Raw genomic sequence first — 20,616 nt, 5'->3', positions numbered from 1 at the left:
CCCCTCACATCTTACATACACTCCGTCCACTTGGAACAGCTTCGTTCTCCCAGTCGAACGTGCCGGTCTGTTTCCAAGCCTTCGTGTTCCTTCTCTGCAAGGCCCTTTCTATCCCCCACCCCGACCCCAGGCGACCCTGACTGGCCCTAGGAGACTCAGCCTGATGCAGAACTTGTCCCTCCGTCCCCTGAAGCCCTGGGCTGTTCTGCTGATCGTCTTTAAGTTCCCGCAGCGCCGGCAGAAGCCCGTCAGAGCACTTACTGCGCTGAAACCACCTCTGCTTGTCTCACTCCCCGACTAGGCTGTAAAGCTCCTTGAGGACTCAGGCTCTTACTTACTTCACAGCCCCAGAACCTTGTACGGTTTTGCACCCCTCCGCCCCCAAAAAGTGTTAAACTGCACAAAATTTGTTAAATTGAAGTAGAGAAAATGATCCTCTATGAAAGTGTAACGGTATATATTCAACATAATACACATTTTAAGTCATTTATCTATAAATATTTATTAAATACTATTGTTTAACTTCATGCTTAAGAAATATCAAAACTCGTAAACACTCAACCAGACAGGCTAAAATGAAAAGGACTGACAACAGCGTTAAGACTGCTGAGTGACAAGCTCTCATACACTGCGGGCAGGACTGTAAACTGGCAGCATTTACTAAAGCTAAACATAAATGCACCTGGTGACCCTGCATTCCAGACTGGGGATATGCTCAGCAGAAATGAGTAAGAACGTTCTTAGCAGCGTTATTCAGAATGGCCAGCCCCAAACTGGAGATAATTGCAATGTCCATTAATATCAGAATGATAGATAAACTCGGGCACATTCATACAAATACTACAGAGCAATGAAAAGACTGAACTTCTGCTACCCATAGCAACAAAGGTACTACTTCATAGTGTTTAAAAACAAGCTAAACTAACCGTGGTGACAGACGAAAACATTGGTTACTCTGGGGTGGTGGGTGTTGGCTGGCGAGAGTTGCCCATAAGGACACTTCATGGCAACTGAAATGCTCTCTAACTGCACCTGCGTAGTGGTCACTCAGCGGGGAACCCAGCTGCACCTTACGGATGTAAAGTCGTGTTGCAACAAAGTTAAGAAAAAGAAAACCTGTGAACTAAGGCCCTGAAAATATGCCAACACACTGGCGGCAGAGCCATGAGACAAAGTAAGCTGACCAAACTATCTCTGTCCCTTTGCTGGGACGTGGAAAAGAATGCTTTTTAAAAGAAATATAATTTTTTACATACACAAATGGTATTCCTAAATGGTTTCAACTTTGGCTTAAGGTTCATAATACTGTTTCCAGATGATGGTCCACTTGTACATAAACTCGGCAACTCGGTTATGTTCTATATGCCGTTACTTAGTACTGAGTTTTAACCAGTCATTTCGCTAAAGCTCAACCCTGGCCCACAGAATTACACTGGCTATTTGTTACCAGCAATGTTCCAAAAGGCATTTATTTTACTCTGCTTACCTACTTTAACCTTAAACCTGCTGCCACCTTTTAGTGAAACAGAGAAATAAAAATCTTTATAATATAGGAAATGTATTTCCTGTTAAAATTTTGAAGAAAAAAAAAAAGAAAAACCAAAAGCCTTGAGTGCCGGAAAACAACTAGGTTGTATTTTTGGTCAATATGTCCGATAACTATGAATATTACCAGTTCTGGGAATGAGTTTTAATATTAATAAAGGAATTTAACCAAACACCTGACAGGATTCCTCACTGACTATTTTAAGAAAAATATGCAAATTAAAAAGATTAACAAATTTAAATACTTTGAAAAGAAAGAACAAAAGTATCTAAAAATTATACATGTATGCACCCAGAAGCAACTCTGGGCTACAGTACACCTACGAGTGAGTATAGCACCCTCAGACATAAAACAGTTTAAGTTACAATCTCATATATGTATATATAAAATAGAACATTTAATATGGGTGAACTAGGTTATAATCTGCAAATCTTAGCACTAACCAGGAATTCCTGAGCGGCTGACACTGTGCTATGAGGGAATACGGGTGGGACATGTGAGACCCATTCATTTTTCAGAGATTTTTTTCAGCTTTTGACTTAGAGGCTATCACCTGCAAGGCACCAGTCCAGGTGCTCATTAATCTGAGACTCCAAAACTTCACTCTGACAAACAGGACAGTGAACCATTTTGCTCTGACTAGATGAACTGCTGGCATTCTGCGTTGCAGCTATAGGACGTGAACCACACTTTGGATCGTTACCACCACTCTGTGTTTGCTCTTTCGCGATAAAAAAGTTGTCGAAAACAGTCCTGTCTTCGAGCCTGGGGCGTTTACTTGGGAATTGATCTTCAGGCCCACCTGCAACCTGGGGTGCAGTCACAGATGTCGATTCCACTGTTTTTAGAGGACTTCTTAGGGATATCTTAGAAGATGTCACCCTCCTTTGAGAACTAGAAGAGACCGAGTTTTTAGCGATGTCACCAACCGTGAGGCTTTTCATCGGAGACCCACTCACACTTCTGAAAGCCTTGTGCTTGGAGACCGATACTCTCGAGAAGTAGTTGCTTAAAACACTTTGGTGACTGGAACTGCGAGCAGCGGAGACTAAGGAAGTTTTCCCACTTGAGCCGTTCTGTTCAAATGTCACCTCAGGTTTCGAATTGGGTCTTAAGGCATTTGCTGAATGGTCCTGATTTAAAAGATCCTGGGTTTTAACAGCATGTGAAGTGAGACATTTCCCAGATGAAGGCGAATTGCTGGTTCCCCCTAGAACATACCCTTTCCCACTGAAAGGGATTAACAACTGTGTCTCCCCTCTGTTCGGTTTACCTGCAAAAGAAGCAAATAAGATTCTTCCTTGGCTCAAAATCAATACCATAACAAATATTAAGCTAATGGATAGCTTTTCCAAATGAAGAAATACTACTTCTGTTCTGCATTAGAACTATGTTGTAATTATCTACTGACGGGAGACGGACAATCCTCAGCAGTCCGAAAGCTGTGGTACTGAGAAAACATAAAGGACAAAAACACCCTCTCATATTTAGATAAGCAGTTCTATCACACAAACATCAACAGCAAAGTAACTTTTACCTTGAAAATTGCTTTTAGTATTCTTAAGTGTCATTCCAGAAGCGAAAAATCTGCTACCACGTTCTTATCTTCCCAACTCACAAAACTGAGGGCATAAAATCTCTCCACATAAATTCTTCTATAGCTTCTCAACTTACTAATGAACACTTCAGATATGAGAAATATAGCTTATGTCTGTGAGTCCTTATCACATCAAATCCACAACTTCCCAAGGGAAGAAGCATTAACTTTAGTAACCTTGTTACCCCTTCAAAAGGCAGTTACTCTAGGGGCTTCCCTGGCGGTCCAGTGGTTACGACTTCGCCTTCCAATGCAAGAGGTGCAGGTTCGATCCCTGGTCAAGGAGCTAATATCCCACATGCCTCCAGGTCAAAAAACCAAAACAAAACAGAAACAATATTGTAACAAATTGAATAAAGACTTTAAAAAAAAAAGTGAGATTACAGAGCTAAAAAAAGTTAAAAAAAAAAAAGGCAGTAACTCTGAACTGCACAGGAAAGGGATAAATCCTGAAGATGAAGTACTAGCGTAATACATGTCATATCCTTTTCCCATTCTCCCAATGAAAATACATACATCAACAGAAGTCACCTGGATAGACTCCAACTGATAGGAAGGGGTGTAGCTAGGACTTCTATTCCGGGCATTGTTATCTGAATTACTGTTTTTATTCGGACAGTCTTTGCCTTCTGTTTCTATCCTAATGACCCAGTGAGTCAGGACAGGGAAAGGGACTTCACCCTCAAATTTCAGCGGTGGAAACTACTTCTACTTTTACTCACATGTGTATACAGCAGAGGATAGTTTTCTACCACCACTTCATGGACAACGGGATTTTTTTTTTCCCTTGAGTCCACACTTGAAAACGTCTACACTAGAAACAATCCTTAAGCTTACCTAATGCCAGGTCCCTGATGGACAGTACTGTCTGCGTTACAGCCACAGCCGCGGAAAAGTTGGGAGCATATAAGCAGAGTTACCTTTATTTTCTGCTTCTGATACTGGCTGCTTTCCTGGTTTTGTCTTTCCTTTGCCTTTTTTTGAGTAGCTCTCTGGTTCCTTGATTTTTATGTAGGTGCCTCCACAGGTTTTCTGGTGCTCAGCCCACCAGTAGTCATGGGCAGAGGGTGCCCTGTTGGTGGCGCGTTTCACGTAGCCGTAATATGGCTTCTTGTGCTGACACGGCCCATTGCAGCGCCACCAGTGTCGCCGGTATTCATCCACCTCGTCGTGGAAAGTATGGTACACCTGGGTCGAGACGAAGTTGTCAGCGTTAAGCAGGCAGGTTAACAAGTGTAAGAGAAGATACAAGCAATATATAAGCAGCCCCCCGCCCCCTTTTTCAACTTTCCAGTTTCCCAGAGCTTTCTGAAGTTGTGTTTTGGGAAAGACAGTAACGATATTTAGCTTCTCTTCAAAAGTTCATTTTAATGGGAAACAGCAGCACTTAATTTAGTGCTTCATAAACTGTGTAAAGATAGAAAAAGGTGAGACTAGAAGAAAATTAAAAAAAAACCCAAAAAGCTTCTATAAATGCTAAAAGTTTTAGAACCCCTATTTCTAAACGATGAAAAACTAGGATAAAGACAAGATTTTATATAATGCTGTAATAAATAAGAATTGTTCCCACTGCCAAGCTGAAATCTTCCCCTGTAAGTAAACAAAGGGTCCTGAGGACTGTTTCCTGTAAATGCTGGACCCAAACCTCGTGCAGCGTCTGTCAAACCCGCCCCGCACATGCGCCCGGCTCCGCCCATTTCTTCATAATAAGGCTTCGGGCTATCATTTTATCTGATTATAGGTGAAAAGCTCTCCAGGACTTGAAAGTTCTCAGCCTGTACCCCTAGTGGCTATTACCGCCTGGCACAGGGAAGGTGCTCAGTGTTTGCTGAGTGAAAAGCTTCGAGTCAAATAAAATTCTCTGTAAATGTGCTTTTCAGTCCTTCAACAGGATCCGTCTGTTTCACCCTCTAGATGAAATCTTACTTAGAACCTAAGCAGGAGACAGACAGGACGGCTATAGCCCCCCCACCTCGGGAGTACTGAGGACGGCAGGGCACCGTCTGAAACGGATACTCCTGAAGGACTGAGCACCTTTTCCTCCTGTCCTCTCAGTGAAATGTTACTGTTTATATAAGGAGCACAGCATATGAGTTTTGTTTGTTTAAACCAAGGCATTTAACTCTTTAGTAAAGTCCCCTTGTGGGAAAGAATGCTAAGCTTTCTATAACTCTACAGATAAATAGTTTCATAATCACCATCTCTCCATCATAAGCAAACAAACTCTATTATTTGGCAAGCACGCCAACAACGCAAATTATGGTAGGTGCAGAAGAGACTGGAGGACAGAGGGTCTGGGAGCGAGGAGGCCTGTAAGACCCTGCCCGCTCTCTCATGTTGAGAACACTCCGCTTAACAATTCAGTGGCAAAGACCACAGCGAACTGGATCTGTTTTGCTTGCAGCTTCCGTAATTCCTATAGCCTGGGGATGTAACTTTTTAACAATGTAGTCACTAAAATAAAATTGTTCTCAATGTGGATGCCCTGTGGAGTGTGCTATAATGTGATGTAACCCGTGAAAGCAAGGGGTGTCCACCTGATAAAACCTCCTAGATGAAAACACACAGACATCCAAGATAAAAGGGCATATCCTCTTCCAGCTGAACAACAGGAAGTATACTAGGATTTTGCTTAAAGTGTGAATTCTGATGAAGAAACTAAGTCTTTTACACTAGCAACTCCGTAATTCTTGTGCTAATCTGGATTTTATGTGATTGTGTTAATGCCAGCCACTTCCCTGATGTTGAAGGAACTCTGTCCGGTAATTAAATGAGCTCTCTAGAAAATTAAACTGACGGCTAGAGAATACTACACGGAGGGTCAGCACTTCTCGCTTTCCATCACACTGGCCTTTGTTGCCTTTTAAAGGAAGGAAATATCTAAACACACCAAGGCATTTAATCTTTGTAGGAATTAATATTTCTGTTTGGTTCCATTCAATTCCATATTTGCTAAGCGCCTGTAGAGACACTGCACTACACATCTCATGCAGAGGTATGTAAGGACAGGCAAGAGCCGCCCCGTGAGAGGTATGAAAGCAGAATAAAGGAGTGTAAAAGGTTAAACATCTGCCGAGCAGGTTCCAAGGAGGGAGAAGCTGCATCTCACTGTAAAGATGGAGATCATTTTGACAGAAAATGGGAGAAGTGGCATCTTTTAGGAAGAGGGTATATGAGGACAGGCACGGAGGTGCAAAGTCCAGTTAGAAACGTTAAGACATAAGCAGGGCGGCTGCAGAAGGTAAGAGAAAGGGAAGAGCAAGGTTATCTGAAAAAATGAATCAGTAATAACAAAGACAACTAATATTTAATGAGTACTCAAACTGTGCTAAAACGTTTTGCACGTACTTCCTCTAAGCCTCACAGGACGCAACAGGTAGGTGCTGTCACTACCCTCCTTTCACGCGAGTAAACTGAAGCGCAGAAGAAATCTGCGGGTCCCACAGTGAATCAGTGGCACCAGCGTCTGGACGCAAGCAACCTGACTCTTCCTGCTTTTTTGACCCCAGGCTCTGCCATCTCCTACAATATCATGCAGAAACACGAATCAAGACTTCTGAAGAAGGGAATGACATATGAAATGGTGGCAGAATATGGGACAGACTGGAGGAGGACACGACGAGGCAACAAAATTAGGAGCGGACTGTAGTGGTCCAGAAGAGAGGTGCGCAGGCCTGCAGCAACCCTGTGCAACGTGCTGCCCTCGCTGGGGCTGGAGGCACCAGGGTACCGCTGCTGCGGCCGCCCTTCGCCTACGTGGTCCTCGACAGGCCAGGCAGCTTCTCTGGGCCTCTCACTTGCTGTGGAAAATCCTCAAACATAGTGTTCGTTTCTACCCAGTTCTCTATGTTCAGGAAGTGCTGAATGAGTAACTGCTGAATATTGAAAATGTGTGTGGCTTTATATACCGTTATGTTGGCTCCCGTCAGGCGATTGATGCGACGCATATGTTTACAAAACTCTGGGCCGTGCCCTTCCCGATCTTTATCGTTATTCGTGACAAATAAATAGGCATGTATCATTTCATGCAAGAGGGTCTGAAACAGAGAACAGTCAAATTAATTTGTTATGGTGCTTTTGAAAATAAAAATGCATTTACTTACTCTACCTGGGGTCTTAACCTTCTTTGGATCACAGACTCCGTTCAGATACTGAACGAAGTCATGAACGATCTTTCTAGAAAACTTACATAAGCACACATTCACAAAACTTTGTCTCTATAATATTCAAAGCTCTGTAGGTCCCAGGCTAAGAACTCTTGTTCAAAGAAAGCCTTTTTAATTATTAATAAAAATCCAGTAGAAAAGACTGACAAATCCAACTACATGAAAATTTTAAAATTCTGTATGGGGAAAAAATTTTATAAGTAAAGCGAAAAAAGAAACTCAGAAAAATATATGTGCAACCGTCTCACAGCCTATTAATTCCTAAAATATAAAGAACTCCTAAAAGTCCACAGGGAAATGACCAACAATACAATTTTAAAATAGGCAAATGTCACGGACAGGTCAGAGAAAATGAAACATATATGATCCATAAACATGTGAAAAACGTTCAACGTCATTTATAAAAACAGAAATGCAAATTAATACATTAGTATACCACTTCTTGCTTATCAAGACTGGTAAAACTCCTAAAGTTTGACACCATTAGTAAAGCTAAGGGAAAATAAGCACTCCCATATATCACTGGTAGGAGTGCAAAATGGTACAAATTCTCCTCTCCCTGGGGAGGAGAATTTGATAACATCTAACAAAATTACAAATCCATTTATCGTTGAACTCAGCAATACCCAGACTAAAATGAAAGGCCGCACATATGAGGTATTTTCTCGGTGGCACTGCTTACAAAAGCAAAAGAGTGAGAACAGTGTTTAGCAACAGGGGCCTTGTTGAAAGAAGAGCCACATAATGGAATTCCATGCGGCCATAAAAAAGAAAGAAAAATTTCTCTATGAAATGATCTGGAGGAGGCTACAGACTGTATCATTTTAATGAAAAAAGGCAAAGTACAGAAGAGTATACACAGAATTTTGTATAAGAAGTATGCTATGTGGTGGGGAGGGCATAAGAGTGGATATAAATATTGGCAAAACAGAACAACGATAGAAAAAAGAAACTAATAACAGTATCCTTTAGTAGGTAGAGAGTTCAGAATAGAGGGATGGGGGAGATCAAGATTTCTTTGTGTACAGCTTTCTATAGTTTTGGGATTCTGAATCATGTAAAAATTTAAAACAAACAGTAAAACCTGCTCATTCCACACTAAGGATGCAGTAGTTTAGGTGCAAAGTTAACAAAAGCACTTAAGGCTGCTATTTCATACTTTATTCTAAAAAAAAGTGAATACAAAAAGTGAAAATCATAAAGGTCTTCAAAAGCATACCTTTTTCATAATCCTCCATAGTTTTGTGAAAAAAAGAATTTCCATCAGAAGAACTAGACTGGCATTAATGAATTTTAGTCTTACAAAATTATGCTGAACAGCAAAATGGGAGAATCAAACATTTTAACTTGGTCATTATGAAACCATCCCTTTAAAATTATCAACTCTGTCTTTTCAAGAAAATGCCACTCTACTGAGACTTAGAGTCAAAGGCCATTCTACATTTCAGATGTCTCTCAACATTCTAAAATAATGATAACTATTCTCAGAAAGGAGAAACTACTTAGGTTCCTGATTTTTGGTCCAATTTAAACACATCTCGAAAATGGGACATGGCATTGTACTGAACACTTCTATTTTTATATATCTACCATTTTCCACATTTAGGCTCTACACAGCATGGTCCCCAAATACCTCTATTTCCCACCACTGTTCTATATCTGGCCAAAAACAAGTACTTCTGCTCCTAAACATGCCGTAAGTTTAGTGGCCTCGCTTCTGTTCACAGCACTCCCGTTCCTTCTGTCAAGATAGTCTCCTCTACTATGTGTACATGTGAGAATCCAACCTGTCCTGTCAGGTTCACCCCCATGTTTTAGTTTGCAGTGGTAACAGTTCTAAGGGGACAGGACAAGAGCTTTAGGGCCAGGGAATCCAGAGCCTAAAGCGAGGATCTGGTATTCGTGATCCACGTGACCCTGGACAAGTTACACTTGCCCCTCACCCTTAAAATGGAGATACCCTAATCTTGCAGGGCTGTGGTAAAGGCGAACGCTACAATAACCAGGGTAGTCCGGCACGCAGTAGGCGTGGTGATGTTACTAGTAATAAAATCCACATCTCTGAAGCTTTTCTTGACCTCCTCAAGCAGTTTAAGTCTTTTCCTTTTCTGAGTCCTACTGATTATAATGTAGGCAGCTACTTTCAATACGGGCCAGAGTCCCCCTATTCTTCCTCTGTCCACCTTCCTGATCTGATGTTAGAACTTTCTGCCAACAGCAAATGCTCACTTGAAGCATTAGCACCTATTTCCCATTTTCTTCTTGCCCATTACCTTAAAAAGATAAAAACTGTTCACGTGTTAATTTAATCATTTATGCAACAAATATTCATGAAGCAGTTTTCAGTTAGGGCTGTTCCAATTAGGGCTCCTGGTAAGGTTGATCTGGTTAATCATATTGTTCAACTTTTGTTTTTTCATTTTCACTATTTTTTTTTCTGCTTATTCATTTAATTACCAACGGAGTTGTGTTAACACCTGCAACTATGTGGATTGATTATTTCTCTTTTTGTTTCTGCTAATTGATGCTTCATGTCGTTTAAAGCTATGTTATTACTTTTAGGGTCATTATGTGTTTTTATTTAATAGATTATTCTATCATTATAAAATGTCTCCCTTTTTTCTAGTAAAACTCCCTCCCTTAAAATCTTTAAACTAATACTAATAAAGCCATAGCAGCTTTCTGTTGTCTAGTATTTAGATGATATGCTTTTTCTCATCCTTTTATATTTAACATGTGTGTCTTTATCTTAAGCATGTCTCTGTTAATCTAGGACGTCGTTTCACGTTTTTAACTGGAGTGTTTAATCCATTTACATTTAACATAATAACTGCTGTTTTTATGTCCACCTTTCTCTTTATTTCATCTGGGCTTTGTTCCTTTATTCCTTTCTTTCTTATTAATTGGGTTATTTCTGTTGTACCATTTTACATTTAGTGGCTATTTACCTTTTTAAAACTGTGGTAAAAAAAAAAAGTAACATAAAATTTACCACCTTAACCATTTTAAGTGTACGGTTCAGTAGTGCTAAGTACATTCACATTGTTGTGAAACCCATTACCTTTTATTACCCTTAAAAACATATTTCCAAGCATGTTTTAACTTATTTCCCATCCACCTATACCACAGGTGGTATTTCTCTACCACCTACGCCCTCTAGTGCGTATGTTGCAGGTGATATAATTGGGGCAAGACCACTCACACTGGCTGTATCTTGGGGATCTTCAGGCAACTATTCGACTCCACTAAACATACTCTGACAGCTCCCACGGCTCCGTTTTGCTAGCAGGAGTGACCACTAGCTCTAGATACGCAGCGTGCCCTCACGCTGCTTTGTTCTGCCAGTCAGCTACACGTCCTGGGAGGACACCATGGTGGCTGAACACAGGAGAATCTGTGTGTCTCAATACAAAGATCTGGATCCTAAGTTTTTCTCTGCTTCTAAACCAACCACTTTGCCTCTCTGAACCTTGATTATCTCATTTATAAAATGAGAACACACCGTGAACATAAACAGGATTACGGTAAAGATCACATTGGGTGACTTACCTGAAAGCCTCTATTTTCGAAACTCGATAAGAATATAAGGTAATCACTATTATGTGCCCCACAATAAAAGTTCGCAGTGAGGGAAAACGGGTTTTTTCTTGTTCACGTGCACAAATTAATTTACAGCAGTCTAAACCAGTAACAAGCGTTTCTAAATTACTGAGCTAAGCATCGGGTTCACGCAAAGAATACCTCCACCAGATCCTTTCTTGGTCTCAACTTTAAGAGGGGTTCACTGAGGCGGATGGAACACATTCCGCCCCTGCCTTCGTAGCTGCATATCCCAGCGCACCTGGAAAACAACCACCACAAAACGGTCGCTTAGCAAAGATACGCGAAAGGGAAGCGGACGGGAAAGGGCAACCGCCGGTTCCTTCTCCAACGGTCCAGACTGAGAGGGCTCTCGGGCGGGGGGGAGGGGCTCTCTCTCGAGAGCGCACGCGCAGCCGCTCGGAGGGGCGGCCCCTGCCTTCCGCGCCAGTTAGGGAGGCACCTGAGCAGCAGGGACTCCCCGAACCCCAGCCGGGCCGTAAGAGCTCGAAGAAGGCCGTCCCGTTCTGCCGCTCCCTGCCTCCTCCCTACACGCCACCGTCGGTCAGTCGTCGGTGGCGGTAACGGCCAGGTCTCCAGCAGCCTGTGTCCAGAAGTGTCGAGGAAACCCACATACGCAGCAGCATGGCACTAGAAACACACTTCCGTGTCGTACCTTCATCTCTTACTTCAGGGCGCTTCGCCTCCATCCAAGAGCAAGCGCGGTGGCCTCGAACCGCACTGTCAACTTCTCAACTCCGTTCGTACGCAGCAGCAAGTTACCTGGAGCCGGCATTTCCCGGACTCGGCGTGCCGGAAAGGGCTGCTTTGAGACGCACCCCGCCGCCCCCCGCCCCGAAGAGCCCCTGGACCCAGAAGTAGGGAAACGCCGCCCCTTCCCCACCCTGACCCGCGAGCTCGCGGCCCAGCGGCGGTACCCGCCGAGCCCGGTAGAGACTGCACGCGTCCCGGGGAAGAAAGCAAGACGCGGCCCCGGCCTCCTTTCCCGGGGTCAGCTTCCGGCTGCTTCTCCCGCCTGGGTCCTAAAGCGCTCCCGTAAGCCCCATCAGAAAACGGTGAGCTCATCGTTCTAACGCCAAGGAACGTCCCCTTACCAGCCAAACCGCCGCGGGGTGGGCCACAGGGCTCCCCTGACGCTGTCTGGGCGGGACAGAGAAGGGCAGGGAAGGGACACAGGACCGAGGGGCCGCCTGCCCCCAGCTCCTCAGCGCCAGCTGCGGCCGCCGGCGCCCCCCGCCCGCGGCGCGGCTCGGGACTCACAGCGTCATTCGCATGCTCCACTTCACCTCGACCGCCTCCAGATGGCCCCAGAAGAAACGGTCGTTGAACAGCATAAACAGGGCCTGAATATCGGGGGTGGGGTCCACCAGCTCCCAGGACGCGTCCACCAGAGACAGAGGCTCCTGGGCCGGATCGCGCTCCAAGACCTGCAAGTTCCACTCCTCCTGAAGCTGCAGCGCCAAAACCAGGTCCTCATCCATGGCTGCCGGGGGACTCCACGTACCGGAGCCTCGGACGGCCGGGTCGAGCTCCTCCTAGGAGATGCCGGCCCACGGGTCAGCCCACCGATCTCGCGAGACTCAGACAAACTGCCCCGACAACGAGAACGGAACTTGTCCCAGACGCCGAAGTAAAGCTTCTGGGGCTCAAAGAAAAAAGAACTCACCATGACAGCACGTCCCAGTGGGCTCAAAACTTGGGTTCCCAGGGCTTGAGCCGGAGGCAGGTTTCAGAAACCTGGTTACCGCCTTCTCGGTTCGCGAGTAACGTCAAACACCAACGTCACGCTCGGTTCTGGCGCAGCACCTACGTCTCTCTGCCCCGCCCTCCACTCGCTTCCGCACTAGCTTCTCCGGCGCATGCGCCCTAGGCCGCTGGCGCTGCTGCGCAGGCGCAACGCCTGCGCCCGGCCTCTTGCGTAGGCGCAGTGCCTGAAGTTCATACGCGGGCGCAGGCGTACTCGTCTCTCTTGCAGCCTGCTTCCGCAGCCCTGGAGTTGGACCCGGCTTGGGTGGGCCTCGACAGCGGCGGCACGGACGACGGCGATAGTGACAGGGACTGCGTGAGTCCGGACGGAAATGGCGATGGCGATGTCAGACAGCGGGGCGAGCCGCCTGCGGCGGCAGCTGGAGTCGGGCGGCTTCGAGGCGCGGCTGTACGTGAAGCAGCTCTCGCAGCAGTCGGACGGAGACCGAGACCTGCAGGAGCACCGGCAGCGCATCCAGGCGCTGGCGGAGGAGACGGCGCAGAACCTGAAGCGCAACGTCTACCAGAACTACCGGCAGTTCATAGAGACGGCCCGCGAGATCTCCTACCTGGAGAGCGAGATGTACCAGCTCAGTCACCTGCTGACCGAGCAGAAGAGCAGCCTGGAGAGCATCCCGCTTACCCTGCTGCCGGCTGCCGCCGCCGCGGGGGCCGCCGCCGCCTCCGGAGGGGAGGAGGGGGGAGGCGGCGCGGGGGTCCGCGACCACCTCCGGGGCCAGGCTGGCTTTTTCCCCAGCCCCGGGGGCGCCTCCCGCGACAGTTCTGGGCCAGGCGAGGAAGGAAAGCAGCGCACTCTCACCACCCTGCTTGAGAAGGTGGAAGGCTGCAGGCACCTGCTGGAGACGCCGGGACAGTACCTGGTGTACAACGGGGACCTGGTGGAATACGAGGCAGACCACATGGCCCAGCTGCAGCGGGTGCACGGCTTTCTCATGAACGACTGTTTGCTGGTGGCCACCTGGCTGCCACAGCGGCGGGGGATGTATCGCTACAACGCCCTCTATCCCCTGGATGGTTTGGCCGTGGTCAATGTCAAGGACAACCCGCCCATGAAGGACATGTTCAAGCTGCTCATGTTTCCTGAGAGCCGTATTTTTCAAGCGGAAAACGCAAAAATCAAACGAGAGTGGCTGGAAGTGCTGGAGGAAACCAAGAGGGCCCTCAGTGAAAAAAGACGCAGGGGGCAGGAGGAGGCAGCTGCCCCTCGAGGGCCACCCCAGGTGACTTCCAAGGCTGGCAACCCATTTGAGGACGAAGACGACGGCGAACCAGCTGTTCCCGAGGCAGAAGAAGAGAAGGTGGACCTCTCAGTGGAATGGATCCAGGAATTGCCTGAAGACCTGGATGTCTGTATTGCCCAGAGGGACTTTGAAGGGGCCGTCGACCTGCTGGATAAATTGAACCGTTACCTGGAAGATAAGCCCAGCCCACCTCCTGTGAAAGAACTAAGGGCCAGAGTGGATGAGCGTGTCCGCCAGCTCACTGAGGTGCTAGTGTTTGAACTCTCCCCGGATCGGTCCCTGAGAGGTGGTCCCAAGGCTACCCGCCGGGCGGTTTCTCAGCTAATCCGGCTTGGCCAGTGCACGAAGGCTTGTGAGCTGTTTTTGAGAAACAGGGCAGCAGCTGTGCATACTGCAATACGCCAGCTTCGCATTGAAGGTGCCACTTTACTCTACATTCATAAGCTCTGCCACGTCTTCTTTACCAGCCTTCTGGAGACCGCCAGGGAATTTGAGACGGACTTTGCGGGCACCGACAGCGGCTGCTACTCTGCCTTTGTGGTCTGGGCGAGGTCAGCCATGGGCATGTTTGTGGATGCTTTTAGCAAGCAGGTGTTTGATAGTAAGGAGAGCCTCTCCACGGCGGCTGAGTGTGTAAAAGTGGCAAAGGAGCATTGTCAGCAGCTGGGCGACATCGGACTAGACCTCACCTTCATCATCCACGCCCTCCTGGTGAAAGACATCCAAGGGGCCCTACACAGTTACAAAGAAATCATCATCGAAGCCACGAAGCATCGCAACTCCGAGGAGATGTGGAGGAGGATGAACTTGATGACTCCAGAGGCCCTGGGGAAACTCAAAGAGGAGATGAAGAGCTGTGGAGTGGGTAACTTCGAGCAGTACACGGGGGATGACTGCTGGGTGAACCTCAGTTACACGGTGGTTGCTTTCACCAAACAGACCATGGGCTTCTTGGAAGAGGCCCTGAAGCTGTATTTCCCGGAGCTGCACATGGTGCTTTTGGAGAGCCTGGTGGAAATCATTTTGGTTGCTGTTCAGCACGTGGATTACAGTCTTCGATGTGAGCAGGATCCAGAGAAGAAGGCTTTTATCAGGCAGAATGCATCCTTTCTGTATGAAACTGTCCTCCCCGTGGTGGAGAAAAGGTTTGAGGAGGGTGTGGGGAAACCCGCCAAGCAACTCCAGGACCTGAGAAATGCATCGAGACTGATGCGTGTGAATCCTGAAAGTACAACGTCAGTGGTCTGATGCCTGGACCTGTTTATGTGTATCCGTGTATATTGCTTATGGATTATTTATATTAAGTTGCAGTAGCGTATTCTTTATAGTCTCAAACATGTCTTAAAAATAAAAGATGCCCTCTCGGATAGAAGTGCAAAATCACAAGGAGAAAGAAAAAAAAATGTTAAGTTAAGGCCATATGACGAAAACATTGGAATTATTAAAATATATGCTTTCCTTTTAAATTATGCAGCTCTCTAATGCATATATCGTCACACTATAGCATTTCAGCTTATCCTTTGACTCACGACACACGTTCTCACAGTGCAGATTGTGCAGCGCCAATAAACAGTTTCTGTAAATACAGAGTTTAAGTATGTTGTGAATGTCTCCCCGTTCACAAAAATGTTAGGTTTCTTAAAGGGTACTGTGCCATATAAAACACCCTGTGCCCTATACTTACACACCTTAAAATGTGTTTGAACAATTTGGGGGAAAGAAAGGAGTTGAGGAAATTGGTTTTAGGGTAAACTTTGGTCAAAAGAATTCCTTCATGAAGGTAGCTAGTGTGTGGACTTGAGTACTCCAATCCTTACAGAGCACAAGAGGAAGCTGTCATAAACGCAGTTCCAACGTAATTTAAATGATTCAGCATTTTTAGCTGCCAATTAGCAGGTTGATAACACTTGATTTGGGAGCATTTACTTGAAAATCTTAAGAACTATCATCAAATTTTTTTAAACATATTTCTGAGTTGTCTGAAGTTCCCTTTTATCATATTAAAAAAAATAAACAAGACACATTGAAGAACCTGACAGCGCTTTTTGTGTGGGTTACACATAGTGGCGCAGACTTCATGCAAGTGGAAGAAAAGTTTTCAGATTTCAGGGTCTGGGTGGGTGGGAAATTAGGGAAAATCCTATGCAGACCCCACGGTGTTCTTAAGTATGACTGCTTTGAGCAGAGATTTGTTTTTGTTTTTTCGTGGCTAAGTGGAGAGCTTTTCATGGCTAAGGGTAAGTGTTTTTTCGTCTCGCAGAAAAGTGAGACAGTGTGCCCAAAGGAAGGAGGGGAAAACCTTTGGTGACTCCTAAAATGCTCCAGGCTGCATATTTCTTGTTTTATTTTTAAATTTTATTTGTTTTTCAAACTGAATATAATGCTCACTTCAGATTGTTTAGTAAACAAAAATGAAGAAATTTGAGCTTCCCTAGGTTTCTAAACTTGCATCCGTTGTATCTTGATTATCTGGCCTTCCTCATACTGGGAGAGAAACTGCTAAGACCCATTTTTCCCCTAACTCTGGTTGTGATTCTTGTCCCTAAGTGTCATTTCTGATGCCGATGACTTCAAAAGGTCGTTTCTTTTATCTGAAGGAAAATAGTGGTATTAAGACTCTGGGAATTATGTAAAACCTAAAATAGCTTCTAATAGCAGGCTAGGGTTGTAAAGCTCCTTGACTTAATTACTCATATGCCAGACGAGCCTCTCATTTTATATTTAGCTGTGCATATCTAAAAGGTTGAAAATTATCAAAGTTAAAGATTTTCTTTGACCTTTTTTTCACATAACTTTAGCATTTGCTAGATAATAACCATAACTGGATATCTCAGTTGAACAAAAACAGCTATAATCTGCCTTTTTGTTTTTTAAGATCACTGGAAACTTGAATTTGATTAAAATTTTATGATTATTTTGTGCCACTTAAAGTTTCCAAAAGTATATTGTATGAAACATGTATTGTGTCAATATTTGATGCTGGGTCCATGAAATGATACTTCTGAAATGAAAACTTCTCTTAGGGCATGAAGTGTTAAAAACCTCAGTGCGTATGCTCTCAGATGCTATTTAAATGGTAGCCTTTTCACAGAACTGTCTGCTTTTTAAAACTGGAAGTACAGAACTTTCTTCTGTTAAAAGTTGTGTGTTCCTTAATCAAAGTTGTAGCGGGAGGAATTAAGCTGTTGGTGAATCAGTTCGTGTGGGAAGTTGATTAAAGACCATCGATGTTGCAACGTGCCTTTGTGCCAGGACAGAGCATTTCGCTGCATTTCCTCCAAGTGGGGTCAGAGCTCTTCTCTCTAGTTCTCTTTAGTTCGACACCAAAACAAGGTCTGAAAATGGAATGCGGTTAGAGATTGCCCCAAAATGTCGTACATACGGTATTATACCACTTAAGTGTTGATTGCCTTGTCTCGGTTGCTTTGAAGGTAACACTGTCACTTGAGCTTGAAATCAGACTTGATTGAATTAATTAGTGTTGAAGAAAGATGCCCTGTGGAATTAAGTCTGTTTTCGATAAAAGCCTCATTTCACTTAAGTGCTGAAAACTCACTTATTTTTGTTTAAAACACTACCTATCATTGTCATCAGCACTTGTACTTTGCAACTTGCTTTCCTGGGATTGGGAATTCGGGACTTGACGTGTACTATAAAATCAGTATGTGTACATTTTGCTTATTGGTATGCTGTGATCTGAGGGAATCTGAGATGTTTTACCAAAATAAAGCTGAACATTTTTCTTACACTGGATAAAATCGATTGATATTACAATGTTATATTTATTTATTTTCTTTAATGAGGATTTAATATTGTTATGTTCATGTTACTGAAATGTTTTAAAAGCCTAGGTTGTTTTCTAGTTTTTGTTTTTCTATATGAGGAGTAATAGGTACAAAACTGTTAGCTTATTTAAGTAAGTGTTCTGCTACTATCAGAATTAAGTGAATTAAGTCAGATGGCAACTTTTTAGGATTCCCTTGAGTGGGAGATTTCAGATGTACAAAATGTGAATTTACTCTAAAAACTGGGTGTTAGGGACTTCCCTGGCGGTCCAGTGGTTAAGACTCCACGCTTCCAATGCGGGGGGCGTGGGTTTGATCCCTGGTCAAGGAACTGAGATCCCGCACGCCACGGGGCGCAGCCAAAAATAAATAAATAAGTAAAAATAAAAATATAAAAAGTGGGTTTCATACCATCTGCACATCTTTAAGTGAAGAAAATATAATGTGGGCTATATGACCTAGGAACTAGGATCATAAATGACAAGGATCTTCTTTTTTTTTTTTTTTAAATAATACGTGGATATTGCGGGAACTATCACGTATAATTGATTTAACAGTATTTAACGAATGCTATGCCTCACATTGACTAAAATGCGGGTGGGGAGGACAAAAGAAAGTTAAGCATGCTTTCACTTAATATGCTTAAAAATTGGTGAAAATAGAGAATAAAAACTTGGAAAAAATAAATTAGCAAATTAAAGGCAAAACTGTTGCAAATTAAATTCAGCAAAATTAATTCGTTTATCAATAAATAATTGAATAATTGCAAACCGTGTTGGGAAAAAAAAAACGACCAAAAAACCTGCGTGTCGCAGTTTAAGTCCCATGGGAATGCTGAGAAGGATGAGAGCAGTGTTATTCTGAGGAGTTTGGAAAGGCCTCGTGGAATTGTTGGCCTTGGAGCAGGTCCTGGAAGAGGGGACGAGATTTAGGTGTGCAAGGAAGATGGGCGTGCAAGTGTGAGCAAAGACATGCAGCAGGAGCGCGTGCGTGCTTGGGACAGTCTTGTGGAGTAATGTCACTGTCACAGCGCCGTTGCAGATGTGCTAGAGATTTGAGGAGAGGAACGCTGTGTCTGTAACTCATCCCTACTAAGGAAGCTTCCATCATGCAGAGGGCAGGAGGTAAAAAGTCCACGTCATCCTGCCCGAGCCCCCGGTGACCCCCTCAGCATAGGTGCCACTTGTAAGAGTTTCTCATACATCTTTTCCCCAGAAATTGAACTGTACGGCACCTACTGTTGAGCCTCTTGCTCCTACTCGAGTGCCACCAGTTCAATATTTCTCAGAACTGCTCACGTCAGTACCTCACCGGGCTGGATTTTTCTGTGATTGAACAGCACTCAATCACAATGAATGGATCTGTCAGGATTGCGCGCTTTCCAATTACTTTGCTGTCTTCAGGTTTTTTTCAGGATTGCCAAAAATCCCGAAAAAAGCTCTCTGTGCATGTATCTTTGCTTACCTGTGCGACTGTGTCTTAGGACACATTTCTAGAAATTGCTCGGCCAAACCGTACATTTTAAATTTAGGTAAATGGGACTTCCCTGGTGGCGCAGTGGTTAAGAATCTGCCTGCCAATGCAGGGGACACGGGTTAGAGCCCTGGTCCAGGAAGATCCCACATGCCTCGGAGCAAATAATTTACATCTTTTTGAAGTGTTTTCACACACACACACACACACACACACACACACACACGCACACAAATTGGCATGCAACAGTTGTCCCAAGGTAAAACACAGTCACCTTAAAACTGTTGCAAGTATTTTCACCCAAGGTTGAAAAACTGTTTATCCTGAACGTGAAAACCTGTAACAAATTTAAATTAATTATATAAAACTTATTACTTGTAGTTTTCCCCTTGCAAAGATCCAAAAAGAAAATGTCCAAATAACTAATATACATCAGTCACAACATGGTCCTGGATCACCCCACACCAAAACTGGATGATCTTTTAATTTTAAACCCATCATCAGAGACCAAGAGAACATCATTTCGTTTTATACAAAACAAGATTCACATGTGCCGAAAAAGAAAGAGCCAAAAAAAAAAAAACAGAAACAAAAACCCTAGTACTGACAGTAACGTTCAATACACTAATTAGTGGCCAAAATGCCACCGATCAAAAATAAAATAGTGGCCGTATATCACTGCAAAGAAATCCAAGAGGCTTTTAACCCTTTGGCATCAGAAATCCAAATTTTTCCAATTACGTGAATGCATACCTCCTATGTGCCAAGAGTAGAGAAAGTGTATGTGCCGGCATAGAAAGAAAAAGAACCACCGTTCACTGCACCACCCAGAGAACTGGCTTTAACAGAGACTTCTCACAAGGTTAGGCAGAAACCAAAAAATGGTTATTAGCTGCTTGTGTCAACAATTTTAAGTGGAGGTGATTGAGTTCTAAGGTTCAAAGTAAAACTTTAAAGGGGAAAAAGTTTAGGCTGGATAGAAAATGTCAAGATTCAGATTGTTGTTTCTGGTAAGGACTCAACAAAAGGAATCTTTAATGACTTGAACTGCAGGATAAGGGATCCCAAGAATGTAGTCATTTTTAGTAAAGTGCTATCAGTAAAGTACTATCCTGAACAAACTGCACTTTATGATGAAAACAAAAGGAAAGAAGATATAGTAAGGACTATACACCTATATTCCACTCACAGTGTTTGAGTTCTGGAAGGACCTGTATAATGAAGGAAGAATTCAAATGTGAAATCATGCCAATCACATGTCAAATTTTCACTATAACTTTCCCCAAAAAGTGTTTTCCCCCAATATCTGTTAATCACAAAGAAACAGAAGCTGTGAATGTACAGTTCAGAAAATAAAAACGGAGAAACTAATGACATTATTATGACCAGGATGTTTGGTAAACAGTGAATTATGAATTTGGGATCTTCAGGAAAAGGCTTT

The 20,616-nt window shown here is 44.1% G+C and overlaps 2 protein-coding genes across 3 annotated transcripts; one reads left to right on the top strand and one right to left on the bottom strand.

Moving 5' to 3' along the window:
* Nucleotides 1–517: 517 nt before the first annotated feature.
* SPRTN (SprT-like N-terminal domain) lies at nt 518–12,722 on the bottom strand. 2 transcript variants are annotated; one of them, XM_082673370.1, is made up of 6 exons: nt 12,576–12,722; nt 12,170–12,444; nt 11,051–11,150; nt 7,052–7,180; nt 4,064–4,331; nt 518–2,819 (listed from the first exon to the last, which is right to left on the bottom strand). In XM_082673370.1, exons 1-6 carry the CDS (start codon nt 12,576–12,578, stop codon nt 2,086–2,088), a joined length of 1,509 nt encoding a protein of 502 aa, XP_082529496.1. In that variant the 5' UTR covers nt 12,579–12,722; the 3' UTR covers nt 518–2,085. The 2 variants fall into 2 exon arrangements, with proteins under 2 accessions (XP_082529496.1, XP_082529497.1); XM_082673371.1 differs by lacking the exon at nt 7,052–7,180.
* Nucleotides 12,723–12,904: 182 nt separating this feature from the next.
* Nucleotides 12,905–16,204, top strand: EXOC8 (exocyst complex component 8). The gene has a single exon (XM_082674033.1). The coding sequence runs from the start codon at nt 12,988–12,990 to the stop codon at nt 15,163–15,165; it is 2,178 nt and encodes a 725-aa protein (XP_082530159.1). The 5' UTR covers nt 12,905–12,987; the 3' UTR covers nt 15,166–16,204.
* Nucleotides 16,205–20,616: the final 4,412 nt, after the last annotated feature.

The sequence above is a fragment of the Grampus griseus genome (genome assembly GCF_964374135.1).
Source record: "Grampus griseus genome assembly, chromosome: 16".
NCBI classification, from domain to species: domain Eukaryota; kingdom Metazoa; phylum Chordata; class Mammalia; order Artiodactyla; family Delphinidae; genus Grampus; species Grampus griseus.
The sequence above is the reverse complement of the archived record's forward strand: the minus strand, read 5'-3'. Positions and strand labels throughout refer to the sequence as shown.

Coding starts and splice junctions, on each gene's coding strand:
- EXOC8 (XM_082674033.1), top strand. CDS start 12,988: ATGGCGATGGCGATGTCAGACAGCGGGGCGAGCCGCCTGCGGCGGCAG.
- SPRTN (XM_082673370.1), bottom strand. Junction 4,332..7,051: donor TGACGGGAGCCAACATAACG/GTATATAAAGCC, acceptor GTCTCGACCCAG/GTGTACCATACTTTCCACGA. Junction 2,820..4,063: donor ATCAGAAGCAGAAAATAAAG/GTAACTCTGCTT, acceptor CTTCTTTTGCAG/GTAAACCGAACAGAGGGGAG.